Source organism: Falco rusticolus, chromosome 4 (assembly GCF_015220075.1).
Source record: "Falco rusticolus isolate bFalRus1 chromosome 4, bFalRus1.pri, whole genome shotgun sequence".
Lineage (NCBI taxonomy): Eukaryota > Metazoa > Chordata > Aves > Falconiformes > Falconidae > Falco > Falco rusticolus.
In genome coordinates this window covers 27900824-27926958 of record NC_051190.1, presented here as the reverse complement: position 1 = coordinate 27926958, position 26135 = coordinate 27900824, and the positions used below count along the sequence as shown (strand labels likewise).

The window sequence follows — 26135 nt, the reverse complement described above, 5'->3', positions numbered from 1 at the left end:
CAGCGGGAGGTTTCCCTTGGGTTTCAGGAAAGCCCTGGCAGCAGCCGGCGCGCAGCAGGAGGGAGGGCAGGTTTCCAGCGCTGGGGGGATGGATGCACCGTGGTCCCACGAGGATCTAGGGCAGCCTTGTGCAAACACGAGGGGCACACACCTTTAACAACCCAAGCGAGACCCGGGACACAGCCTTCCCCGTGAGGCGTGGAGAAGGGAGATCACACGTGTAAACACGGCTTTATTTTTGCATAAGCTGGAAGAAAAGACGGATTTTACTGGGACCCTTCCCCGACTCCACCCCCCCCCCGGAGCCGGAGCGTCTGTGCCCCCGTGGACACACACACGATGCTCTCCCCCGCTCTGGAGGACCAAAGCAAACAAGCAGCATCTTCTGTGCAGCGGAGGAGGAGGAAGCACCGGCGGCTCGGTGGGATGGGTGGGTTTTGAGGGCGATGGATGCCACACGGGGTGGGGCTCCCCGGGGTAAGCGTGGATGCGGGGTAGGGAAAACCCCGCCTGTAGGACCAGGGCCACGCAGCCAATAAGCGCAGCGGCCCGGAGTGGAGTGATTCTGCATCACGGCTCAGGGCCTGCGATTACATCATGTCGGTCCTGCGGGGATGGTGGTGGGGCCACGTGGTTGCTCCGGAGTCGCTGAGACGTTTTCCTGAGCGCAGGCTGGGAGGAAACCACAGGGATGAGACAGAAAAGAAACCAGCCCCGAGATGGTTGGGCTCTGGCCGCAGAGCTGGCCGGGCAGGCTGGCGCGGCCACAGTGGGCTCGGACAGCCGCGTAGGGTTTGCCGGCGGCATGGAGCATCGCTCCGAGCCACACTGGCAGCAGTGATGGGCTCTGGGATGCGCTGTGCTGCAAAGTCCAAACGCAGCAGCCCCGGGGACCCTGCATGAAACATCCCCCATCCTGCTGCCCCCTCGCTCAGCCGGACGGGCTCTCCCAAAACGCTGTGCCCTGCCAGGTGCCAGCCCTGGATGTCTGCTGCATGCCAGCACACCTTAACCCTGCGCTGAAAGCAGCACTGCCCGCCCTGGGCCCCGCTGTCATGCCTCACTCCCGGCCCTCACACGCTGGGGGTTTTGCTGTGGCAGAGCGTGGCGTTAATCATTAATTCATGTCACAAACAGATTCAAAGCCTCTTCTCTCCTTCACTACCTGTGACCCTGCTTTGACAACTCTCCCTTCCTGAGCCATGGCTTGGGTAAACATGCAGCCGCGCCTGGCAGCCCTCCAGCACACTCTGCAGCCCCAGCTCGGGGTTTGTTTACCCCAAAGTGAAATAGGAAAAGGCAAATGAACGTGTGGTCGCTTCCCATTTATGCCAGGATGCAAACTCGGTGCCCAATAGTGAAAAGCAGCGACAGGCACACTATGTGAGGCTCAGCCCATGCTGGCTTCTGTGGCGTGACCCATGCCGGGGCTCAGCAGCCTGTGGTGGAGGGCAGTGATTTGTGCAAGACCCCAGCCTGTCCTGGGAACTTGCATGGCCTCTGCGGGAGCCCAGGCAGGTTTGGAGATGAGAGGCCCATCAGGGTTCACAAACCTGTGCTCGGTTTGGGGAGGCAGGTATCACCAGCAGCTGGAGGGACACACACGCAAAATGTCCCTGCAAGCTCGTCCTGCTCTTACACTTTTCCCTTTGCACCCACTTTGGCCCCTGTTGGAGACGGAATTTGGGATTAGAGGGATCTTTGCTTCTCATGTTTAAGCGTGGCACTGCAGAAGACAGTGTGGTGCAGCCCCCTGGAAAGCAGCAGCCCCCCGCTCCGGCAGCCCTCCTCCTGCACAGTGCTGGAACTTTACGACCCAGCGCTTTTTGTGTGATTTCTGCTCTGTCAGAGCAGTGGTAGCTCCGCACCTTTCTCAGCAGAGCTGGGCCATGAACCTACCCGAATATATCCCACAGAGTCAGGCACATAATCAGCGTGACGGTAAACAAGCTGGGGCAGAGCTGGATTTAATGCATGCTAATCTGCAGCTCCAAGGAGGGGAAACCCATCTTTCAAGCTGTTCCACGCACAGCCCTTCCCCAGAGCAGCTTTTAAACCACAGGCCATTAATTTTGAACTCTATGTGCAAGATGGAGGGCACTATTCTGACAGATCGGTTCATATTTGGCCAGGGTAACACATCACTTCTCCAGGGTTCCTAGATGGCTGCTCTTCTTTCTCTGCCCATCAAAACCCCCATCATAAATGAGGATGTTGGAACAAATTCTTGGCCCGTGAGTCAGGAAGTCACCCATGGGCTGAGAACATCACCTGTATTGCAGTGCACAACAACTCCTTACCGGCCACTTTCTAGGTCACTAAGGCAGGTGATCCCAAGTTACCCTCAAGGACCATCTGGCAAGCCCTGCAAGGTGGGCAGGTGTCCCACCAAGCACCAAGGTTGTCACCTGCGCGCCTGTCTGATGTTAGCCTCAAAAGATGAGCCAAAGATTTAGCGGGGAATGAATTTATCAGCAGTGGCAACACACCACTGTGCACAGCAAGACCCATGTAAAGACACAAAGAGCATCTTCTGCTGGGGACAATCCTTTTCCCAGTGAGAATCCCCAGACCTCTGTCATGTAGAGGAAACCGAGGATTCCCCAAAGCCTGTGTCACGTTTTGACATCTGATGGGCACCCAATGGCAGCCACAGACCGTGTGTGTTTCCCCCACACTCGTACCGTGTGTTCAGGCTGGGCAGTGAAGCAGAGTGAGACATCCCCTGAGAGACAGACGGACACGTCCTCCTGGTCACACTAGTAGTGTATTTATTGGAGTATCTCACATGCAGGAACCAAAGTAGAGATGATTTCTGGAGCAAGTTAAACAATGGCAGATTAATACGGTTGTATTGTCCTTAACGTAAACACTTCCTACATGAATACAATGACATTTTAGTGTTGGGTTTCTTTGAGTATTTTGTTTCTCTTTACATAGTCAACCTCTTTAAACAGTTATGTCCCCCTTCTCCCCCTACCCCATTCCCAAACAAAAAAATATCCAATATTTTCAGTAAATAAATATTATCCACTTTTATCTGGAAAGCCTACAGCTGTAATATACAGAGAAGCTATTACACAGGTTACATGTGTAGGGTTAACGACAGCTCATAGTAACATGTACAGAATGAGGAGCTTGTACTCATAAAAACACAGAGCAGGGTGGGAAGTTTGGCATAGGTTTGCCACAGGCTAAAGAGAACCAGCACCAGAGCTTAGCGCCACTCGAAAGCCAGGGGGATCTCGGTGAAACACAGCCTGGCCTCTCTCCTGGATGGAGGAGCAACCTGGTGCCACGGTGCGGGGGGCTGGGGCTGGCAGCCTGGGGACGGAGCAGGCAGGCACAGCCCGCTCCAGAGGCTGCGCTTTGGGAGGGATTAGTGGAAGGTGCTGAGTGGGCACCAGCAACACCTCTGGCAACCTGGCAAGGGGACTCCTGCCTCCTCTCCTCTGCTGGTGGGCAAGTGGGTGCTCCCAGCAGCTGAAGGGTTACCTCCCAGAAGGCTAGAAATCCACTCACTGCCTGCTTCATTATTTCCATAAAAATAACTCTCCTGAGCTGGTTTTTTCCAGGGTAGGCTCCACGAGCCTTGTGGTTAACATTCAGGAGGTAAACAATGACTGAGCTGGATGAGGCTGGCCTGGGGATGGAGATAGCACAAGCAGTTCCCACTCCACAGGACTCCCAGCAGCCGCAGGAGAGTTGACAACTCATTGGATGAAAAAGACTGTTGAAAACGCTGCGGTGTTTGCTCTCCTGGTCTGCATGTCCTGTCCTCATGGGTGAAAGCAGGAGGGCATCAAATAGAGAGGAACAGGAACAGGCTGCCTTGTCCGGGGTACGGGGGAGCGTGGGCCCACCTCCTGCAGCAGCTTGCGAAGGGGGCCCATCACCCCTGCCCTGGGTCTGCAGCCACCACCCGGATCTGTTCTTCCACCACTGGAGGGAAACATCTCGCCACCACAGCCAGCTCTGCCCAGTCCTCCATTTGAAAGTGGAAACGGCCAACGTACCCCATTTAAAAAAAACCAAGCCAAACCAAGTCAAACAAACGGAAACCCCCAGGAAAATCCTTCTTCAGCTTGGTGGTGCAAAACCAGCCCTGGAAATGGCAGAACTGACTTGATCAGCACATTTCAGGGACAGAGGCTGTGATCATCGGAAGGGGAAAGGTATGTTGGAGGCTACGTGACGGTCCCAGTAAGGACCAGTCTCTGCATTTACGCTGTTCCCTTTAAGAGACACCGTGCTACGTTTTTATGAGCAATTCTCCTATGAGCCTTACCTACATACTAAACACCCTAAATGTCTGTACAGCACATTGTTATCTATTACACCTGCCAAAGATGCAGCTGAAATCTACACGAAACAATTAAAAACCCCAAAAGGATATATTTAAATAGAAACCATTCATTTCTTACATCTCAGCACATGAAGGGTTAACAGAAGAGGTTAAAAAACACACTGGAAAGAAAATACATTGACAAAATAAATATTTTAACCTAGAATAGGGTATGATTAGAACTTACAAAGGACCCCAATAATAATTTAGTGTCATTGAGTCTCAAGCTGTGGCTCCTAATATGCCTAGAAAGTGTTGGGATGTTATTTCTTACGGAAAGTGGGTCAGGCTGCAGCTCCATCCCTCTTCTTGCAAGTGGCGGAGCCATGCAAGTCCTCTGCCCACTTGCACAGAGGAAGCACTTAGAGTGAAAGCGAAGGAAGAATAAATGGAGAGGTCAGTCTTCTGAAGTGAAAACCCCCTTCCCTTTCCCTCAAACAGTTTCCACCGCTCAGGTTTTCTGCAGACCACAAGAGGACGGGTGAGATGAGAGATCCTGATACAGGACATTAGGGAAGCTCTAGCGTAGCTCTTACCTGGGCTAAACCACCCGCTCTGCCGCACGCTCTGTCCCCTTTGGTGCTTCCAGCCCCAGCGTGCTCAGCCCTCAAGAGCCAGGTCTGGTGGATTCAGGCTCCAAATTTAACTCGCAGCAGGGCTGAGCTTTAATCAGACCCATCGAGGGTCCCACCAAAAGGATGTTTAGCTGCTGCCCCAGGCTGAGCACCTGCCTCCCAAGGAAGGCATCTCCTGGGGACTGCCCTACTTCCAGCAAAGCCACTGCTTGTGCTGACAGCACCTGCCACCCCCTGCAAACAGTGCCCTTGCTTTCCAGCGAATAACGTGGGGCGTCAGCGGGGACCACGGAGTGCCTGAGGTTGCAAGCACAGAAGAGAGTCCCTTGAGTTGTGCCAACACATGCTCCTGATCTCCCCTCAGCCCCAGCCTTCTTGTTTCATCAGTTTTCCTCCCCAGCCAGAGTGAGCAACCACTGACAGCTCTGTAAAATCTTCCAGAAAGGGACCAGATTCTCTCTAAAGCAACAACTTGGAAGTCCCAGGACAGGTTTAGTATGACAGAAAGAAGCAGTGTTAACAGACCCCCCACCTGCGTTTTCCTTAGGGGTGGGGGAAGAAAGCCCAGCAAATCCGCAGCAGTGGGACTCTGCAGGGGGGCTTGGTGACAGCACTGGTGATATCCCTGCCACTCAGCATCATTTGACAATGTCCCCATGCTTCAGCAATGCGATTATCTCCTCTGGCTTGGCAGGGAAGCTGGATTAACATGCTTAGAATCACCTGATGTGGCCATTTACAGGGTCAATGTGTTTCAAGGATTTAGAAGAGAAAATACACACTTAAAACGCCCACGGAGCTTTTTGCATTGACAGGAATACCAACAATTCATTCTGTGCTGGCAAGACTGCTCAGGCAATCACCAGACACTGTCTGAAATCAAATCAGCGTCACAACACAAGTTCCCTCAGGTTTCTAGGAGCTGGTGGCCACATCTGACGTACTGCAGCAAGGCAGGGTCTGGCAGGAGCTGGCAGCGGGATGTCTGGCAGCCAGTATCTAAGCATTGGGCTCACCTTGTGTGAAACAGCAAGGGCAGTGGGCGAGAGCAGCAGTGCGTATATACATGCAGCCAAGGCAGACTGTCCTGGCACTTTCCATTAGCCACAGAGAAGATGAAATGGAGAGAAACCCTCTGCAGACCCACGTAGGAGGGATTCAGCTGGGGAGAGGGCCAGCAAGTAGCAAGAAGAGGCAGCTTGATGCCCAGGCTATCTCCATCCTTACCCTGATTTCCCCCATCCACTTGCAAGCCACACTACTTTCTGCACAGCGCAGAGCTGACAGGGAGCAGTGAGCTACAGAGCAGTGACGAGGTGCAAAGTCAGGTTGGGGGGTGGCAGGGCAGCCTTGCCTGGGCCCAGCTACATATGGAGGTATCTTGGAAGAAGATGCAGGCAGGGCAGGACAGAGGAGATGAGCAGGGACAGCGCAGAGTGCCATCGGACCTGGGACGCCTGGAAACCTTGCATGAAACAATGCTTCCCTCCAAAAATTAGTGTGACCGCTCCCAAAGCCCATCAGTGCTGCAATCAGGCCATTTGGTAAAAGGTTTTGTGTGTCACAACCTATCAAAGCACAGCATACCCTAGAGAGCATGTCATGAACCGCAACAACTGTGCTCAGATAAAAGCTTCTATCACTTTCACATCAGCTGTCTGTAGCACAGCTTCTTGGTCTAGAACAACTTCTGTGAGAGCTCGACACACATCAGCATCCAGGGAAGCTCAGACATGCCAAGTCAGAGCAAAGTGGCTGGTTGCCTAAGACGACGGGTGCCCTGAGGAAGAGGGGCTGAGGCACTGCTGCCTGCACGGGTGTTCATCTGATAAAGTGCCTCTCTGTCAGGACAGGAGATTCTCCTGCCATGCAGCGTTCGGCTCTCTCTTTGATCCTGCCATCTTGTGCCACTGGCTTCCTACCAAGGAACATGCTGGGGGACGCGGTGATGGCTGGAGCTGCCCACTCCAGCTCTGCTCGTCAGCCCAGCAAGGCAGGCACACAGGCTGGAATCCCTCCTGGCAGCTCCAGGAAGAGCAGCTCTCTCAGCCATGCCCCTGGCAAGCAAGGGAATATGCTTGTTTGCACAGACAGGAGGGAGACTGCAGCCCTGTAGGAGCTGGGAGTTAATAAAGGGGCAGAGGTATCAAAGGACACGCCAAAAATTACAAGTAGCGTGGCCACAATCATTCAACACTTCCTCAGGCCCAAACCTAGAAGGAAACGAGGAGTTTCACCTCCAGGACAGGCAGGCATGGCTAATCCCTCCATGGTAACAGTCTCCCTCAGCATTTTCATGCAAGCCTCTGTGAGTTTTGCCTCTTTTTCTCATACCTACCACCAAGAACCAGCATGTCTATCCTACCAGGCACGGCAGGGAATCCAAGAACCTCAGTTCACACCCAGTCCATAAGCAAGTCCCATCCATCTGCATGGACATTATTTACAACAGCTGAGACAAACGCAGAGCTCTACGGTCACTGAGGAAGGAATCTAAGGTAAGGAAAAAATAACCTAGCTATTTTAAAAGGCAAATACACTAGAAAAAATCCTCATGTGAGAATGCTCTCCCAAAGAGCAAAATGCTTCGTGCGCTAATGTTACAGCATCCATTTAGCTCAGCGTTTTTCTTTCTCGGCAACTGCCAGAGCTACTGGACATGGCCAACAGACTGCTTTCAAATTAGAGTAAGCCCAGATAAAACACAAGGGAAAAAAATACCCTGTGAGATTTAGAATATGAAGCGCCACACAAAGTGGGGAAAAGCGACCACCATATGGTACCAGGAGATGCGTGAGTGGGAGAGTAAAGGATTTTAACTTGTGAAGCACATGTTGAAAGGGGAACAGTTGTTCCTTGCTGTCGAATCCGACACGAAAGCCAATACATTAACATTTTATCTAAAAATAAAGACACACTCCTCCTGAACATTCCAGCTCAGTCAATTACATGCTGATCGACAGAGCAGTCTACTTGGCAGGACCTGCCTACAGAAGAGGATGATCCCTACATAAATTGAAGGGCAAGGCTGCTCTCTCCCCTCTGGGCTTTTGTTTCAACACAGTGTGACGTACTCATGCATTCTAAAGGGGTTTTCAGCATCGAGAGCCAGTTTTCTGCAGCTGGGATAGGAAGGATGGGATTAAGCAAGTGCTGGAGAACTGTGGTCTGGCAGGAATAGTGTCAGACTTAAATAGAAAGAGTCAGCTTGTCAGGTGGATTGTTTGGGGAGGGGGGGAAGGAGAAGCAATCTATGAAATCGGGGGGAAGGGGGTCGTCATTAGCAGAGTACTGTGGGAGGACAAAGTGGCTGTACAGCGACATTTGCCTGCAGAGCACGGGGGTGGGAGGGCGGCTAAGAGCGATCTTCACAGTGCAAAGAGGGCATCCTCAGAGCGCTCTTGCTTTTTCCTGCTGGAAGGATTTGTCGGAGGGGTGGGGGCTTCCAGAGGAGGGGATGGCAGATTGGGAACCATCTCCGCTGCTTTGGCTCGCTCTTCTAAAAATTTGTCAAACTCTGCAATGCAAAAAAAAGAAGGAGGACAAGTAAGAACTGGGGCTACACATTTAGCCCTGGGGACAGAGGTTAGCAGGGTCTGAAATTCCAGCGCCTGGAGTCCTGTCGGGCTGCATTTGCAGGCACACATACTTGCACAGCCCGACTTCCTCAGGAAAGGGTACAGATGTCCTCTGAGACACCCGAGCTCAGGCAATCAAGCCCACGCTATGCCATCGGCTGTGACAGAAGCAGGGAAACATCATTCCAAAGGGCTGAGCAGCTTGGGGACACATTCCTGCTGGCACAAACAAAGTGCACAGCCAAGGAAGATGGCAGGAAAGCACTTACAGCCGGGAGGGCTCCTCACACCATAAATATATAGTTTTTGCTCCGAAACGCTCGCCTCCTGCCTTTCCAAGTGCAGAAGCATTTGCTGGGGAACATCAGGCTGGGATAAGTCAGCATCTCAGCAGGGATCAAAGCAGATAATTCAGTTTGCGCACGAACCTGAGAATGGCTCATAGCCACAGGCATCTCTGCTTACCTTCGCTGGTCACTCCCTCTTCCAGTTCGTTTCCTTTCTGCAATTGGAACAAAAAGGCGCGTGAACACACAGGCAGTGCTTCACCTTCACTACTATCCTCTACACATGTTTAATGCAACTGGACAACTTCCACCACTTGTTTCCACACGCTAACTATTTGAGTAGGGTAACCTGGGGAAATTGCATGGCTCCCACATCAGGAGGCCAACGGTGACTGACATTTCAGTGTGCTGCAGAGCAAGAGAATGAACACTAGAGATGCTTCTGAAGATTGCTGGTGGATGGTTAAACTTTCCCCATTGGACCTGAATGGTAGTCCAGCGCTGTTTCCAACTTCAGACAGCAGGCCTGGGCAAAAACTGAGCTGAGTGAGTCACACAAACACTGTACAAGATGCCATCTTTTCTGTCACACGGTCCTTTAAAAAGTCAGGGCTGCGGTTTGCATTGCATCTTGAAATAAAATGCACTTTTAGCTGACAAAGGACACATGCTGCAAAAATAGTTTGGGGCCAACGCTCCTCCTGCGGGAGTTCATTTTAGATTTCATATGAAAATATAGCAGCTTTCCTGGCATCCACGCCGTACAAAGACAAGAGTGGGCTGGATGAAGGATACTGATGGGCAGTTAGCATCTGTCCATGACATATGAAGGCTGGGATGCCAGGGGGTCAGTGCATTTCTACCAGCTGTGTGCATTTTAACATGTGAATTTCCAACTGTGCTTCAATAAGGAAGTTAAAAGTCCAAGGATGTGGCATCCTCGGCAATCTATCAAGATGTTGAAGATGGACAAAAATACTACTTGAAAACCTCATGTTGAACCTGCTTTGAAAAAGACAAGTATTTGTCCATACCCTCCTCTGCCAGGAGAGTGGGAACATAGGGATCAGCCTCATGAAATTTTAATGCCTGATAAAGACACCTAGCACCTATTAGCTTTCTACTGCACAGAGGTTTCCAAAGGTACACACAGCAGCCCCTGTTTCACATGCAGAGGTACTGTTTGTTCCACTGTACCCCCAAAAAGGGTAGGGAAATAAATAACAATTAGTTACCCTAATCTGTAATTTGCTCAGCTGGGAAGCAGAGAACTGAAATGAACCATTAACAAAACAAAGGAGAGGGGGAACCTGGAGTGAAAACCAAAAATCCAGTCCAAACTTTCTCAGAGGGCATCTCTACGCTGCACCCACACAGGGTCAGGATGGGGACCTAGGTACCCAGGAGAAGGGAAGCCAGTACAGTCGTGGCTGCAGCATATGTGATCCACAGGCTTGTTCAGGCATTCACATGGCACTTCCCTGCTTTCCTCTTTTTGAGCAAGACTATCTAGAGGATAACAGATGTGCAGAGCTACCTCGATATTTCTCCGTAAGATCTTATCTCCTCATAAGTTAATTTAAATGGCAAAGACAAAAGTTTATTGTTTAAGCAGAGTAGACATGCTACACTTACTGTCTTTCTTTAACAAAATGAGACCAGTTTGTAATTAAATTTGAAAATGACTGCCTGTACTGAGGCCTGAAAAAACTACCTGCAGCTGAAAAGCAGTGACATTTCAAAGACAGCCAGTCAGTCTGCCAAACTCGAACACTGAAACCCAGAATCTGTTTAAGCACTTCAGGCGGCTTTGGAGAGCACGAGCGTTTTCTTCCTTTCAGTACAGTCAGCTCCTCTGGTGCTGGAGCGGAGGGCTGACGTGCTGGAGCATGCCTGCAGCGCTGCTGCCGGAGCCAGGGAGCACAGCCCGAACCCCGCAGCTCCCAGCTAGGAGCCAAGCAGGCAATAGCAAGGGGCTGGGGGAGACCTTAAGGAGCAGAAAGTTACCTAGGAACAATATCTGAAGTTGGAAGAATGGAAGGAGACGATCCTTAGGGATATGGTGACCACAAGGAAACTGTTCAGTTCACTAAAACCACGTTTAAAAGAACAGTCTGAAACACAACCCACCACCTGTCCTCAAACTGCACTTGGTTAATTTGAGTCAGATGGTTACACTAAAAAAAAAAAAAAAAAAAGACTGGAATAAATGCGTACTAGCTGTACCACTGCTTAAACCAGATGTGTATTGGTACAGCAACACAAACTCCAGAATGAAGGAAAAGCTACTTTTAGTTCCATCTTCTCTTTGTTTAATAATTACCAGACAATAATCACTTAGGAGAAACTGGAAGTTATAAACATTGGAGAGAGACTGTTATAAAGTTTTATTATCGCTATTATGAAACATGTCAAGATTGCTTGCCAATTTAACAAAGACATCTCGATTTGAAAGGAACTAAGCCCTGATCCAGCATCTCTTAAAAGCATGCCTCAACGTATGCATGCACTTGGACCCCGTCAAAGCTAACACTGCCTTAAGCATGTGCTTTAAGTCCAGTGGAGAACACTGGTAAACTTCAGCACATGTTTAAATGCTTTCCTACACAGAGACCAGAAACGTAGGATTTCTGGAACACATGCTATTCTGTGCTGTTAACATGGAGAAGTGAAAATAAAACAACTCAGAAAAAAACATTTTGATTGAATCGCTGAACATGACCCTATCTCCTGCTTAGATACTCCCTTCAAAAGGGAAATAAGCTATACAATTCGGAAGTTTCTCTGCCTCCTGTTGTGAGAAGTATCAGTAACTCAGCAATGCATTGAAAATTATCCATACAAGTGCTATTGCCCCTGTGAAAAATGAAAATATAAAGAGTCTCACCAAGTCGGTACTGAGCCACTCCTCAATGTCATCCATGACAGAGGACTGTGCAACAGGGATCTAGGGAGTGCAGCGAGAGAACAGCAAGGCAGGCAAAAACCAAAACACATCCACAATCATGGCCACAGAGCGATGGAAAACACCAGAAATAAGATTAAAAACAAAACAAAAACAAAGATGTAAGATGTGCTGGAAAAAAAAGGCAACAAAATATAAATGGCATTTCAAATAAAGAAACACTTGGAAAGGAAATTATGAACAAGAAGGCTAAAAAAACCAAGAGAAAGGTTATGGGGAATGACGTGACTTCATGCCAGTGTAAGATGGGTAACTTCTCGACCACATATTAAAACCATCAAGATGGACTGATGATTCTAATCTTGATCGTGAAAAGCTTTTAAGGGTAGAATACTGGATATCAGTTAGGTTTTGAAATGTTAAATTTACACCTTGTATTTTTTAAAATGGGTATTAGCCACAGTGAAGGGTTAGCAAAAAGAGGAGCTCAAAGTCTTCAGGCAACACTCCTGTGAAAAGTTTGATTTTCTCCACCGGTGGAAGCAGTCAGAGCCCAGGGTACACTGTCATGTTTTCTTCCAGATCCTCCTCCCACCACACCACCGAGCCTTGACAAACCTTGGCACACCAATCTGAAGGAAAACTGTCCCAGCTCCCTGTTGCCACTCCTCTGTCAAAGGTGACCCTGTTGCAGCGCAGACAGCAGAACCCAAGGTGTGCCAGTGTGAAGTCTCAAAGGCAAAGGTGGGGAGGAGGATGGGGCAGCAGCTCCAAGAGCGAGCAGAGGAGGAGAGCACGGCACACACCTCCCAGCTCCTGCTCCAGCACCACCTTGCACTGCTGCAGCGAGGCTCGCGGAGGCTCGCCCATCAGGCCTCCACAGATGGTTTAACAAAAAAGCATGGAAGGTTTGCCTCTCCTCCTGCAATAAAACCGCTCACATTATGCTCTGCAATTGCAACAGGCGGTGCAGATGCAGCGTGCCGAGCCCTGAAGTGCAGCTATTTCACAAAGCACTACAGGCAACTGGGTCAGCGAAGGGAAATTACTGCGTATTAGGTGTAGAATTTCCTGACTTAACTACACTGCTTAAATACAACAGAGGGCTGCAGAAGTAAACAGGAAAATGCCACAATAGATCTTGTAAGGGCAGCTTGAAAAACACTTGGAAAGCAATGTCAGACACGCAGGTTCCAGGCCAGAGCACGGCAGCTGAGCAGCGGGACTGACAGGCGAGAGACCTCACGGTGCTGGAGAGGCTCTCCTTAAAGAAAAGGTGCCAGGGGCTGTCCACAGCTTTGCCTGAAGCCTCTTGCAGGAAGAAGAGCTGAAAGAGGCTCTGCAGATGAATTTGCTGGGAGATGTAGTTTTCTCAGGGACTTCTAGCAGAGTCAGGCGCTGAACTAGAGGCAGCAGCACAGGCTGACGCTGTTTAGCAGAGCTCCTCAAAAACTGTTCCGTATAATCAAGTGGCCCTTTGCACTGAGGTCGGTTAAGCCCTTGCCTGAGGCAAGATCTGCTAAGGTGGGTTAGCTGTGCCAAAGGACTGGAAATCCAGGGCTCAATCCAAAGCATCTCCCACCAAGAGAGGCACCAGGAAGATGGCTTGGCTCCGACTCTGCAGGTTGCACATACCAGATCCAAGAAGGGTCGGAGGTGCAAGTGGCCATTGTGCTTTCAGCAAATACATGAAGATCCCAAACAGAAAAGACGTTCCTGCAGTTTCCTTTTGGAACGGGCCACATTTAGAGTAATTGCCCCTTTTTAATTTGCAATACAGAGCTGAATCATGCACTTACAACGCTAAAACCGTGTGCTGAAGCTGCTTTGAGCTGGCCCAGATGGCCATTAATAAGAGGAGGGCTCTGGAACATCTTCCAACATGTTCCTTCCCAAGGACAAGTTGCAGCTTGTAGAACTGGCTCATTAGTTTAACAGCTTTGGAAAATACTAGCTTCCGAGATACAAAACAATGAATTTATTCAGCCTACAGCAACCTAAAACCTACTGCAGAAGTTTCACTGCTGTCTCTCTCCTGTATTGCTTAACACCACACACAATAAGTAACACTTTGGAAGATGTAGCCTTCAGAGCTGTTGGCTAGTTTGCAGCTCAGAAAGGTACTTATGTTTAAGGATAAGAAAGCGTGTATGGAGGGAAGGAGGAAAATAGCAGGGTGGGGTGGTTTTTTGGTTTTTTGTTTGTTTGTTCTTTTCTGTAAATAAAATAGGAGCAGCTGTTCTGAAAAGCGTGGTGGTACCGCAGTCCCTGTATTAGAAAGAACAGCAGTTCAAATCCTGGTTATCCTGAAAACATGACAGATGACTGAGCAAGTAATGGATTCCTGAGAATTGCAGGACTCTTGCGTTTGCAGTCCTCCTCAAAGAACAGCTCAGCAGTATAGAAGAGTCTGTGCTGTTGTGCTTTGTAAGATTAAAAAACAAACAACAAAAAAGGAATTCTACTTTCAGATAGACCTACTTCACATAACAAAACAAAAACCCTCAGAAGCGCAAGAACACTTCTCACAGGTCATACATAAGAAGCAGAGAGAGCTGTAAGATAAACATTTGAGCTGTCAGCTGTTTGCTATTCAGCACTGACCTTTTAAAAAGCTTCCCCCATCCTCCAGCACATTCACAAAAGAGTCAGGGGTTTGTATCTATCCCTCCTTCCATGCTCGAACTTCCCATTTCCTTTCCTCAGACTCTGAGCCCCATTTTCCCCATAAAACACGGGCTAAATGTATCAGGTTTACTTTGTTCAAGAATAAAGAGGCGGGGAAACTCTCAAGAGTAACTGGAAGTTTTAAAGTATTTTAACATAGTACCAATTTATATTTCATTTGAGACTGACCACACACAGAAGTTCATTTTTTGCTAGTCAGTTGTGAATTTGGCAAGTCTCCCCCTTCCAGAAGCCCTAAACTGAAAAAATCCAGAGGGGAGTTTTGTTAAAACTAATCCCCTAAAACACAACAGAAGCAATGCAAGAATAAATTAGCTAGTTTACACATTAAAAAAGACAACAGTTTCTGGGAACAAACAGCAGTGGCAGCCACAGACTACACGGAAATGGCTCCAGAATGGGATACCGTCTTGTTAATACTTTGATTATGCAAACATACACGGTCTAGTGAAGCTCTCAGTCTTGGCAAGAGAGCTCCCCAGATAGTCAGAATTGGCTGCAAGAGCTGTTTTTATAACGATACTGTGATTTCTTTTTTAAAAGTCTATAATCCAAGTAAACAGAAATTAAGTCACACAATATTTTGGGGTACTTTAAGTAACTGGCTTTAATTAAAAGTTGGGCTCATTTTTCAAATTCCTTTTTTATTTAGTCTTTGGAAAATCCTACAAATGGGATCATCTCAACAGTCCTGAAAGGGAAATGGAAAAGGAGGGCTGGGAGAACAAAAGCAAGCATTCAATCCCACAAAACCCACAGGAACCTGGAATTCAAGTTCATACTTATCTAAGCTAGATATTGTTGCTGTTCTCACTAGCAATCAAAAGCCAAAGAGTATTGCCAATGTATTTCCTCAGAAGTCACAAAATCCAATATTCTACCCTTAAAAAGACAGTTTAAGGTTATTATTATCACATTTTATTTCTATTAAAAATGATCCCGCTGGAAAAGAAGCAGGTATGAAATGACAATTCAGGTCTCTGGGTGAGCTCATTAATGCTCTTAAAATGTTTAACAAGGTTCATACTAATTGTTGCTAGACTACTGTCTTGTAGTAGCTTAGTTAATTCCACTTCTTTCTAGATGTTTAACAAAGCTGACACCAATACCTGGTTAGCTGCTGTTCACTCCCCTGTGTTGGTTAGCAATAGTAAAGAAAGCTCTGTCATTCCTACAGCAGCAGAATGACAGCACTAAGGTGCACGCTAGCAGTCTACTCCAGCTTACTACTACAGTTTTACCATCTATTGAAAGCTGTTGTGATCTTGAAATAGCTGCCTGGCCTCAATATTAGAACACATTTGACTTGCATATAAGGATTGAATAAGCTACTTGATTACTTGTAACTGCGTTGACATCACATAAGGGGGAAGGCAAGAGCTCAGGTACAGCATGTTCCCCACCACAGCCTGTTGTGCCCCTACAACCACCAGGCAATCTGGATCTGATAGGCATGTCCAGACAGCAAAAGCGTTTGTTCACACGGGGAATCAGACTGTCCCTGTAGAGTGCTCCATAAAAGGCCATGGCTGGCCAGGTAATGAAACCCACATGCTCTCCCGAACAAGGGAGCGTGCACGCTTGCCTTCAAAAGGGGGAGGGGTCCTACCACACAAAAGAAATGAGAGCTTCGTACCTTTATTTCTCACAGTTTGGCCACAATTCAAGCACGTTTGTTGAAATACAGCATCTTTTTGGAGACTGTCTCATGTTACCCAAGTAATTTCCACATCTTCGATCCTATCTCTCTATTGAAGGCATACACAGCAGCATCCCAATTTGTTACTAATTAACAACATCTCAGCAAAGATTTCATTTAATCTTTGCTCACGTACCTTCACTACAGAGAGGAATTGCCACTCTAGCAAGGCATGCTGCTGGTGGCCAAGATGCAATGCTGAAAGCATTTGTATCACTTTCTGTGAATTCTAGTTCATTCTTCTGCTACTGTCCCAAATAATGTCTGTCCTGACATGGCAGCTTAAGCCAACACCTGCTTCTCACTTTTGTAACAAATATCCATTTGGCACATGAGTGGGATGACAGATTATTCTAACAAATGGATATATTCACGCAGATCTCAAGAGCTGGCCAAACTCATGAGAGGGGAACTGGAATTACCTGGCAGCCTTATGCTAAAGTCTGTGCCTACGAGCTGCTGATGCAGACCCTGTATGACACCTGCATGGCCGAACTTGCAAGAGCCCAGACCTTACACTGCGAACAGATCTGGTACTGAACAGCTCAGCTAGCACGCCTAAGTCACATCTGAACCAGGAACATTTTCTGCAGATACCATTTTGTCTACGTTAGTTTTGTAGGCATAACTGGAATGGATAAAGTTTTGTGATTCCATGGCCCTGGCATCACCTTACCACCAGAACTGAGCGGTAGATTAAGCTGAAACGGAAACTGGGAGAGTTCACTGGGAGAGTACACATGGAGTCCCAAAGGAGCCTCCCTCTGCAAAGGTGTTTTGGTGAACTGGGATGCACAGAAATAGAGTGGGAAGAACTCAACCCTAAGCTTAACTGTATCACAGTTTGGACAGAACGTCAGATCACAAGGGATGTGAGTGGCACTCTGGCAGGTGGAGAACACCCTTTCAGTGGTCTCAGTGTTGTACAGGCACAGGTAACGGCCATGTCGACTCACCCCTTTTCTTTCCCCCTTCATCTCAGAAGTACTAAAAGTTACCAAAAAACAAATTACAGAAATCAAGTTCATACCTGGGATACTAGTTATTCCACTGGTACTGCAAATGCTACAAAGTCGTATTAATAAATACGGTTAAAGAACTACAGCCAGTTAAGAGAGAAACTGAGTTAAAGATTAGTTTAGTTTTATTTTAGGTATTTCTCTCATATTTAGCATACAAACAAGGTGACAGGCTTGTAAGAGCCAGCCAGACCCCCTTCCCTCCCCAAATCCATATGCCTCCATGAATGCTGCAGTATCCTTTTTCCAGACTGAATAACCACAAGCCAATGAATGAATATTGTGTTTGGTTTTTTAATAAAGCAGTGGTGCGAGTGGTGTGAATAGCAGGGGTGCCGATTTCATGCTTCCCTGCTCTTGTAAACAGTGGAAAGGCAAAGAAGAGGAACTAACTCAAGCACTGGATTACTCATTATGGATGAACATCTATCAGTGACATAATACATCTCTGGCTGCAACAGAGCCACCAAACAGCAAGAGCCTCTGTGAACCACAGTATCAGGGGCAAAGCAAGCACTGCTCACTTTACAGCTTTTCACTCTCATGTTACAAGCTGTGTGTCTCTGACAAGCACCAAAAGGCAGCTCTGGCTCCCAGGGGTAGGTACCTACAGTTGGGCTTACCCACGCGTGCTAGCAGGCAAAGAACTGCTTTTGGGTGCTTGCATGGGCAGGCAGATAAAACCATATATATGCACGAGTCCAATCACTGTGCATTCGCCAGCCATGCAAACTTCTGACAAATTTGCAAGATGGCCTTCAGAAATAATCTGGATTAGCCCTAGGTCTAGAAGAATAAACACAAAGTGTTTCCCAGAGTTGGTGCACTTGGATATTGCACACACTGGTATTTCTCAACCTTAACTCTCTGGGATGTTTCCCTTTTTTCAGTCTGGGACATGCAAGGCTCTCCCTGGAGCGAGGTATTCCTGCTCCATGGGCTTCCTGATGCCCAGCCCCACATGCTGCACTGCAGGCACACCCCAGCCCAAAGGGAATTCTGCCCTGCACCTTTCTGAACAATGCTGCAGTCAGGACTGTCTCAGAAGGACTTTGTACAGTTAGGTCACATTACTGGTACTAATCTCAAATACTTAGAGTGATAGATTACGTTCTCCAAAAATACAAAGTTGGTCTTAGAACTTGGCTTTAAGGCATAGCTGAGGCTATTTTTTACCTGCCTCTGACTTCTGCACTTAAAGCAGGCTTTTGAACTTCTCTCTGCAAGCTTGTTGATGAAGGACAACTTCAAACAAGGTCAAAACGTGCAGAGATTCAGTGATCTTCAGAAGCTTGGTTTTATCAGAGGACTGGCATCACTAGACATGGGAATTAAATCCTTAAAGCCAGAAACACTATCATACCTTTTGGAATCTGAATCCTAACGCCAGTGGGGTGGAAGATGTCAGGCTGGGTAGCAGTTCCCCCATTCCCTTGCTTTCATAAAGGACTATCCCTACATTACCCAATTCAATTAGGTATGAACCTAAAACTTCCATATGTTTATTCCAGACCATGAAATTAAGCACTACCAGAAAAAGGCTGCTTTAAAGACACACAGAAAGCATCCTCTTTAAGAACAAGATCCATGAGACTTGTGTTTATCCCTCGAAAAGTGGATACTGCAGAAATAAATCAAGACAGTATAAGGAACCAATTGGACCTCCAGACCACTTCTGAAGGTGATGTGGGATCCTACGTATGATTCAGTTGGTTACAGGCCTTTGTCCTGTATAAACCAGAAATTGGTGCAAATCTTTCCCCTTGCCCCAGGTAATGATGTAGGTGGGAAATAAACTCCTTGTACTGTCCGATTTCAAGCAGTTCAGTAGGGCAGGACAAGAGGTGAATGTAGGATGGTTATTCTAGGTAAAGGGACTGGGGTGGGCAGTAGGAATCGCTTCACTGGTGAAGTCCTCACCATTCCTTGTGTAATTAGCCACTTGTCTATGGGCTCCATGTCTGAGTTCCCACCTTTACCTCTCCTCTGTGTTGAGAACAGAAAGGTCCATAAAGAGAAGCCACAGCAACAACCCATGATAAAGTAATGTAACAATAGCAAGTTTAAAAAATTCACATGTACATACATACACACACACCCCCCCCGTTGCCTATGGTAGCTTCTGGCAGCAGCTGCATTCTCCTCTGCTGCCTGTCAGCTCTGCCCGTGGAGGAACAGACCCTACACCGACCTCTGCACTTCCTACAGACAGTTCACAGAATTTTAGTGCTTCCCCCATGCTGATATTAAAAGAGAAAAAACCCACAAATAAAATCACTAACTAGTAGTGAGGCTGATGTTTGTCATCTTAGAAGAAGAAGTAGTGTAGGTTATACAACCTACTAAAATCAGTCAGGCTTTACTGGAAACACTATTACACACTGTGGAGTTTCCCCGTGTTTATGAAGCTGCGAGTTGCAGCACACCCCAGTTACCTCCCCGATCTCAGCAGACAGACTCTGCCCCTGCCTCTACAACAGCTCTAATAATGGTCTTGAGCAGCAGGGTAAGTAATGGCATTTGCTGCAGTGTTCTGGCAGTCTTTCAAACTGCCCCTCTCGATGAGCGGCAGAGGTTAAAAGGAACACTCATGCATCCAGTTCCTCGGAGCAGGTTGCAGACTGCATGGCACAGCAACAAAACAGCTCTCAAGATGGCTCCTTGTCCTTCAGCATCCCACGCCTGAGCCAGGGCCCGGATACAGAGTCACCTCTAGCTCTGGAGGGGTTGCTCAGCCGCAGCAGACCGCAGCAGTTCCAGCCCACCAGCCCTGCCAGAACTGGGCTGGCTCAGCAGAGAGCCACCGCTGTGTTTACGTCTGTCCATCAAGATACCCATATACGTGGGATACTTCTGTCCCCATTAACACAGGTAAAGGATTACAGCTGATATCCCTGTTAAGTCTCATTTCAGTACTTGTGCTGAGGACACACACACACACAAAAAAAAAAAAAGAGGGGGAAATCACTCCAACTTCATCTACTATCTGTGTAACACTAGAGAATTGTTTCTTGGACACCTCTCCTCCCAGTTGTGGTCATGCTACAGCTCTGTGGCAACAAAAGCAATTCCCAACATGGAAAAGCAATATCAAGAAAACAGTGTATTTTTAGCTCATCTTGTTTCCAGCTGCTAAATCATATTAAGACAGCTAATGCCACGTGATCAGCCATCTCTCTACAGACCATTCTGAGAATGACTACATTAGAAATGTCGGATGTGCTGAATTTTACCACTGGACAACTGTGCTGGAACAAGATGTGTGTGAAGAATGTGCTGCAAAGCTTTTGGCTCCTCCCTAGAGCTGTTCTTAAATTAGCTCTCTACCCAAATTAACACGTGTGTTTCATTTACTGAGCACTGCCAGTTTTTTTGCTACACATGCTGCGGCTGGTAACTTTAGGAGAGTTTAATTTTTATTTCCTTTAAGAAGAGACACCCAGAAGCCTCACAACACTTGACAAAATAGCATTCAGTTGACTACTGAAAGACTGTGTTGCAAAACAAGCTATTCTGATTACATGATATAGTCATCAGGACCTTTGAAAAGAAGATGAAAGTCTCTCCAACATCTCCGAGCCCAAAGTTCCACAACCCATAAAGCATTTGCCCCAAAAAAACTTTGACCGTCAGATTAGCTTAGACACAGCCCTTTGAACTGACAACACTTCGGGCAGAGCAGCAGCTACGCGGGTGTGAATGACACGTCGCACTGGCGCCTCAAGCAGAATTGGCTGAGAACAAAAGTGTTAATAAATAAGGACATGACCCCGTGGCCACCAGGGAATACAGCCCCCTTGACCAGGAGCTAAATGCACGCCTCTTGCGTTTGATTAGCCACGAACAAAAAGCAGAATCTCAAATCCTTTCCCAGGTCCTGCCAATAACACAGCTCAGTGGTACTGGGGGCTTGGGTTGTCACACTGGCCTCAGGAATTACTCTTGCACCCCCCTTAACATATTTCTGCCCCTGCCTCCCCACGCTTCCCCCTTTTCCCTCAGTACTGCTGCCATGAGCTGCTGTGGGGTTAAGCTTGAAACTGGTCACGGGGCTGACCTGGGTTACAAAATGCCCTTTTTGCAAGAGAACAGGGACAGGAATAAGCAGATAGATTTGTGGGTCAGAGGGATGCTCCATAAAAAAAAAAAAAAAAAAAAAATCATTGCTGAAGCCCTGCTACCACTGAACTATGGCCCAGGCAGGCAGGCAGCTGTGATCTGACCCCAGCTGGCTCTGAATGCAAATTCTCCCTGGCTCAGAGCACAAGCTGCCAGGCATGCCAGCTGCCCTGAGCACTCCCATTTCAACTTATGAAAGAACCAGGGCGGGATCAGCCAAGGCATGGGGAGCTAATTCTCCATGGAGGAGGGAGGCATGTACATGCTCGGCTGGCTCTGCCATGCTCTCTAGTGGTCAGCACAGACCGAAGTCAGGCTGGGAAAAGGCTCTAAACTTGCTCTGTCATCTAAAAACTTAGACACAGCTGAGTACAAAAAAAAGCAGGACAGTTTTAAACAGCAGTGTGGGTAGAAAGGGGTTGACGGATGATCTGAAAGCTCTTTTCACTTCTGCCTTCATCAAGATATGCAGACAAAGCTGGCCAAGCTCACTCTCTCAAACATATTTCTAGCATCAGCTGCTGTGAGGTGACAGCACATGGGCATCTTCTGCCCACACAAGATAGCAGGAGCCTGCCCTGGGACAGACAGAACAGACTACGTGCAAGGCGAGTTATGGCAAAGCCTGTGAAGCATTAAAAGTCTACGTAATTTTTTTTCCCCCTGTAACTTGCTTGTGTATCCATGCACTTAGAGCAAAGTCTAGTAGATTAAGACTGCATCAACTTTCATAAGCAAAACCAAACCAAACAAATGCATACTAGTGTTCACAAGGTGTTCCCCACATTCTTTTCAGCAGTGATTCCAGTCAAAGAGCTGGACCCCCCAGGCAAGCTGCAAGAACACAGGAGAATCTACCCACTATGATTCTAAAGTCTTTTAGGCTGATGTGCTAAGTAGCAGCTCTTTAGAGATCATTACTGAGCAAGTACTTGCTCCTAGATATCAATTTGAAAATCGCCAGTACTAGCGTGTTGCTGGAATACAGAATGAGAAGTCTTGGTCAAAGCAGCTGCCTACAGCTTGGATCCCACGCATGGCTTCAGATAACAAAACACAGAGCAACGACCTACCCCTCCTGTGTTCTGTTTTCGAACATCCAGGGCAGATGCTAGTCCTTTGACAGCCTGTGGATCCTCATACGTTACGCTGAAAGAAAGGAACAAACCACAGAACTAGAAGGAAGTCCAGCAGTCACCCATGCAGAACACACTTGCTACTCTGATTTACTCCCCTGGAAATCAGAAAGCACATTTTTTTTTTCTTAACCAGACTTCAAGTGTACTAATGTATTCCAAGAGGAGGAGCGTGCTCTATTATATAAAGACCATCCATCAGTTTCAGTAAACATGTTGAAGCAAGAAGAGTAACATCAGCATTATGAAAGGTAGGCAAATAGGTTACGAGACACCATAAGCATGTCCAAGAGCTAGCAGGGGACTATGAAAAGAGGCCTGAGCACAGATTACATTTTGCAAAGCTCTGAAGATGACATTTGGAAGCCTGACCTTGATGCATGCATGGGGGAAGGCAGAGGGAGACTCAAAGACAGATGAAACATAACTAAGCAACTACAGCGAAGCATACAAAGAAACGCATTATTTACAGAGGTTGAATTTTTTAAAAGCTTCTTCACTTGCTATGCAAGAGGGACATGCAGCAGTCAGGTGACAGAGGCAACAGCATCATTTCTCAGAGCACTGTGGTGAACCATGAGCTGAAGCAGATGCCAACACTTGCCCATAAATCAACCCCTGGGAGGAGCTGTATGTCTGAGCAGGAGCAGCACCTTCTCTTCCAGGGTGCTGGCTTCTCCCAGGCTCTGAGCACAGCTCCCAGAGACTCTCACCTACGCACCACGGTAAGTCACACTCACATCTTTACTGCCTTGCTGCTGCTCCATTTATACAGCATACAATCCAAGGAAGATATAGCAATCCTCTCTTGTGAAATCATGGACTGATATGTGCTCCTTGCTCCATTAGCTCACAGAAGGAGATAGAGGTGCAGTGTGGGAAGACTAGTTTCATGCTTCATTTAGCACAAGAGACAGAGGGACCTCTATTAGATCTCTCTGCAATGATTCTCCTTTCTGACTATACGTTAGGGCTTTCAGCCTGAAATCTCCAGTGGTAACGTATGCCTCAACAGTAGAGCATGTCTCCTGAACACTGCTGAGGCAGTACCAATAGCTATATTGATAATGGCAAACAAAAGATCCTAAATAAATGAGCTGGCTTGAGTTTTCCAGGACTGGTAAGTTTAGCTTGGACCTTAGCAAATTATCAAAAACTATTTAACAAAATTTCTTAGTCTGAAACAAGACACTGATGATGTGCCAACTGCTGGTAGCCACTGCATCTGAAACCAGGAGGAGGCAAGAAATAATATATGAAAGAAAAATACCTAAGTGTATCTTTCAGTGAATCTCACTTGACAGGTATCAAAGGATTTCTTAATAAGTGCATAATTTATTTTACATTAAAATAATTTGGTCTTTTAAATGCCCTTGAAAGTTTCAGATTTGCAGCTCTAGAGATGCAAGCCCTATGCATATAAACAAGTTAGGGATAGCATGGCAGCTGGATGAGCTGCACTGCCTTGACAGCCTGCAAGAGCCTGACTGCTGGGCCAAAGGGAGAGTTTAACTGGATGGTAACTCTGTTTCCTAGCCCTTGATGACAGTAATTCAGTCACCAAAGCATATCCATGACCTTCAGGTGAAGGAACCTTATGCTCCGGTATCTCAAGCACGGGCCAGGTGGATAGGATGACAAACCTCTAAGAAAGGAAGCATCTACAGAAGTAAAGGCAAGTGCATTTTCAAGTTTCCAGTGAGCTCGTTATCCGAGACAGTCAAATACCATTACTCAGTAAGCCTGCTCTGGCCAGCACTTCTCCACTGGCTCATACTGATAATGACCAAGAGGATAGGGATTGCATTAAAAGCACAAAAACATACATCAAAACTACTTTTTTAGTCTGGAATGAAGTCAAGAAGTTTCAGATTTATGCTTTTAGAAAACAGCAATATCGTGACTCAACCAGCACTAAAGACAAACTCCAACATACTTCTTTCGCTGCTCAGCCAAGGAACTGCCTCTTGTCTGTGCAAACATGTCGAAGTCATCACGAGGATTACAGTGTTGTAGAGAGCTGAGCGTACCACTGACGCTGTTCGTACCCAAGTCTGCAACCAGAGGCAAAAAAGCAAACCAATGAAATAGCAAATCACATGCAAGCACCGCTGCCATGACTATGTAGGTTACAGAGAAAGTCATTAACAACCACAGGACAGCTATAGATATCTAGTCAACAGTTGCAGCACTGAGCACAGTTCTGGCCAGAAGAGGCTGGAGGCTGCTAATCGTGCATTTCTTAAAAGACAAGCATAGAGATTGTCTTACTCCTCCTGGAAGCACCACACCATAAGTACTCCTCATCAAGAAACCAGCATTTGGTAATTGGTGAGCACCCGCTGCCATCTCATTCTGAGATATTTACTATTCACTAACATGGTCCAAAATTTTGGGCAGGGATACCAGTCCTCCCCACAACGTTGTCTCTCAGCTACTGACTGTGAAACCAACAGTTTCAAATCAAGCGGTATGATATTGGCACCATGCTAAAAGAGGTGAAGAACCTTCAGTCAAATCAAGTGATCCTATCAAACTGCTTTGGTTTGATTTAATGTAGAACAGCTAACAATTTCATAATACTTTTCATCCAAAGATTTGAAATATTATCTGTAGAAGGGGAATCAAGAATGTTCACCAGACTGATTTCATGGAGAGCTATACCTCAGAAGAAATAAAAGTAGTAGTACAAATTTTACCATGAACAAGAACTTGCACCCTTTCCTTCCGTTTCCCCTTTGGTTAATAAATCCCTCCCTCTGTGCCAGCCTAGTTCCCAGTTACAGATCATTCCAGTGCGGAGGAGTGGGAAAGCCTTCCTAATCCTGTAAGTCACACACCCAAACCTTCCAAAGGCTACCGACACGACTGCATTAACCAGGCAGTGGAGAGCCAAAGGGAGCCAGAACTCCCTGACCCACAAGTGAAAAATGGCTCCTTGTAAATCCCCACAGCCCACTGTGATAAGGGCTTGTACTGGGCACTCAGATTGGTCACAGGGACCTCAGCAACCGCGCAGACTTGCTCCCACAACCACACACCTGGATTGCCTAGCAGCCCCTGTATGCTGTTCAAGATCCACATGCTGGTTAGGCTTGAAAAAGTCCATGCATCGCAGCCTCACGTTCATCAGCACTGTTTGATCAGGTACTCACCAAGCCCTGCAAGCTGTGAAGAAAGTGAAGATGGGGGTGCTGAGTTTCCAACCATTGGGCTCACTACAGCTGGAGAGCCAGGACCCAAATCTATTAAATTATCTTCTGTCACCTCATTCAGTACCTGTTGGGACACAAGAAACACAGCAAGTTACATATGCCAGACAATTCCTGTTGCAGTGCAACATTAGCCAAAAAATAATGGGTACTTCCTAAAAAGATATCTCTTGCATATTGCCAAATGGACCAGTCTCTCAGATACTACTGTGATAAGCACAGGACAAAAAGGGTCAGGCACCAAAAAACCATCAAGTTCGACTGCTCAGCACCACAGGAAGCTCTCCTGGAGGTCACTGATATCTCTCCAGATTTAGCTAATGTGTCTGTGTTCTCCACCTTTTAACACTGGACCAACAGACCATCAGATCCAAGTCAAACTGAATTTGCTACCATCTTCCACATTAGGCATAAACTGTTTTCAGAAACAAAACTTCTTTGTTTTGACTAAAGTTACAATGCAGAGCCAGTGCTGAGGTTTGCATCACACTGGCAGTAGAAGTGGTAATCAAACAGGCAAAGCAGAGAGGAAATGGTTAGAAGAATGCAGAACAGAAAATGTAATAGTCCTA

At 47.3% G+C, this 26135-nt stretch overlaps 1 protein-coding gene and 1 long non-coding RNA gene across 7 annotated transcripts in view; both read right to left on the bottom strand.

Annotated features, from left to right (window-relative positions):
* Positions 1–212: 212 nt before the first annotated feature.
* Positions 213–2461, bottom strand: LOC119146167. Its single transcript, XR_005103657.1, has 2 exons — positions 1554–2461; positions 213–672 (listed from the first exon to the last, which is right to left on the bottom strand). It is a non-coding gene; the product is annotated as an uncharacterized LOC119146167 (long non-coding RNA).
* Positions 2462–2748: 287 nt separating this feature from the next.
* TOM1L2 (target of myb1 like 2 membrane trafficking protein) overlaps positions 2749–26135 on the bottom strand; it is a 58876-nt gene continuing 35489 nt past the window's right edge. The window contains exons 10-17 of one of the 6 annotated variants that reach the window (XR_005103656.1): positions 25507–25630; positions 24288–24405; positions 22289–22364; positions 19017–19082; positions 11673–11732; positions 8964–9000; positions 4620–8437; positions 2749–2815 (exon numbers count right to left, since the gene is read on the bottom strand). Coding sequence is in view for 5 of the 6 variants with exons in the window: in XM_037383428.1 (XP_037239325.1) it covers positions 8289–8437; positions 8964–9000; positions 11673–11732; positions 19017–19082; positions 22289–22364; positions 24288–24405; positions 25507–25630 (630 nt within the window). In the remaining variant the exon portion in view is untranslated. Of the gene's footprint in view, positions 8438–8963; positions 9001–11672; positions 11733–17044; positions 17143–19016; positions 19083–22288; positions 22365–24287; positions 24406–25506; positions 25631–26135 lie in introns of those variants that run through there. The other 5 variants (XM_037383428.1, XM_037383430.1, XM_037383431.1 and 2 more) reach the window with 5 other exon arrangements.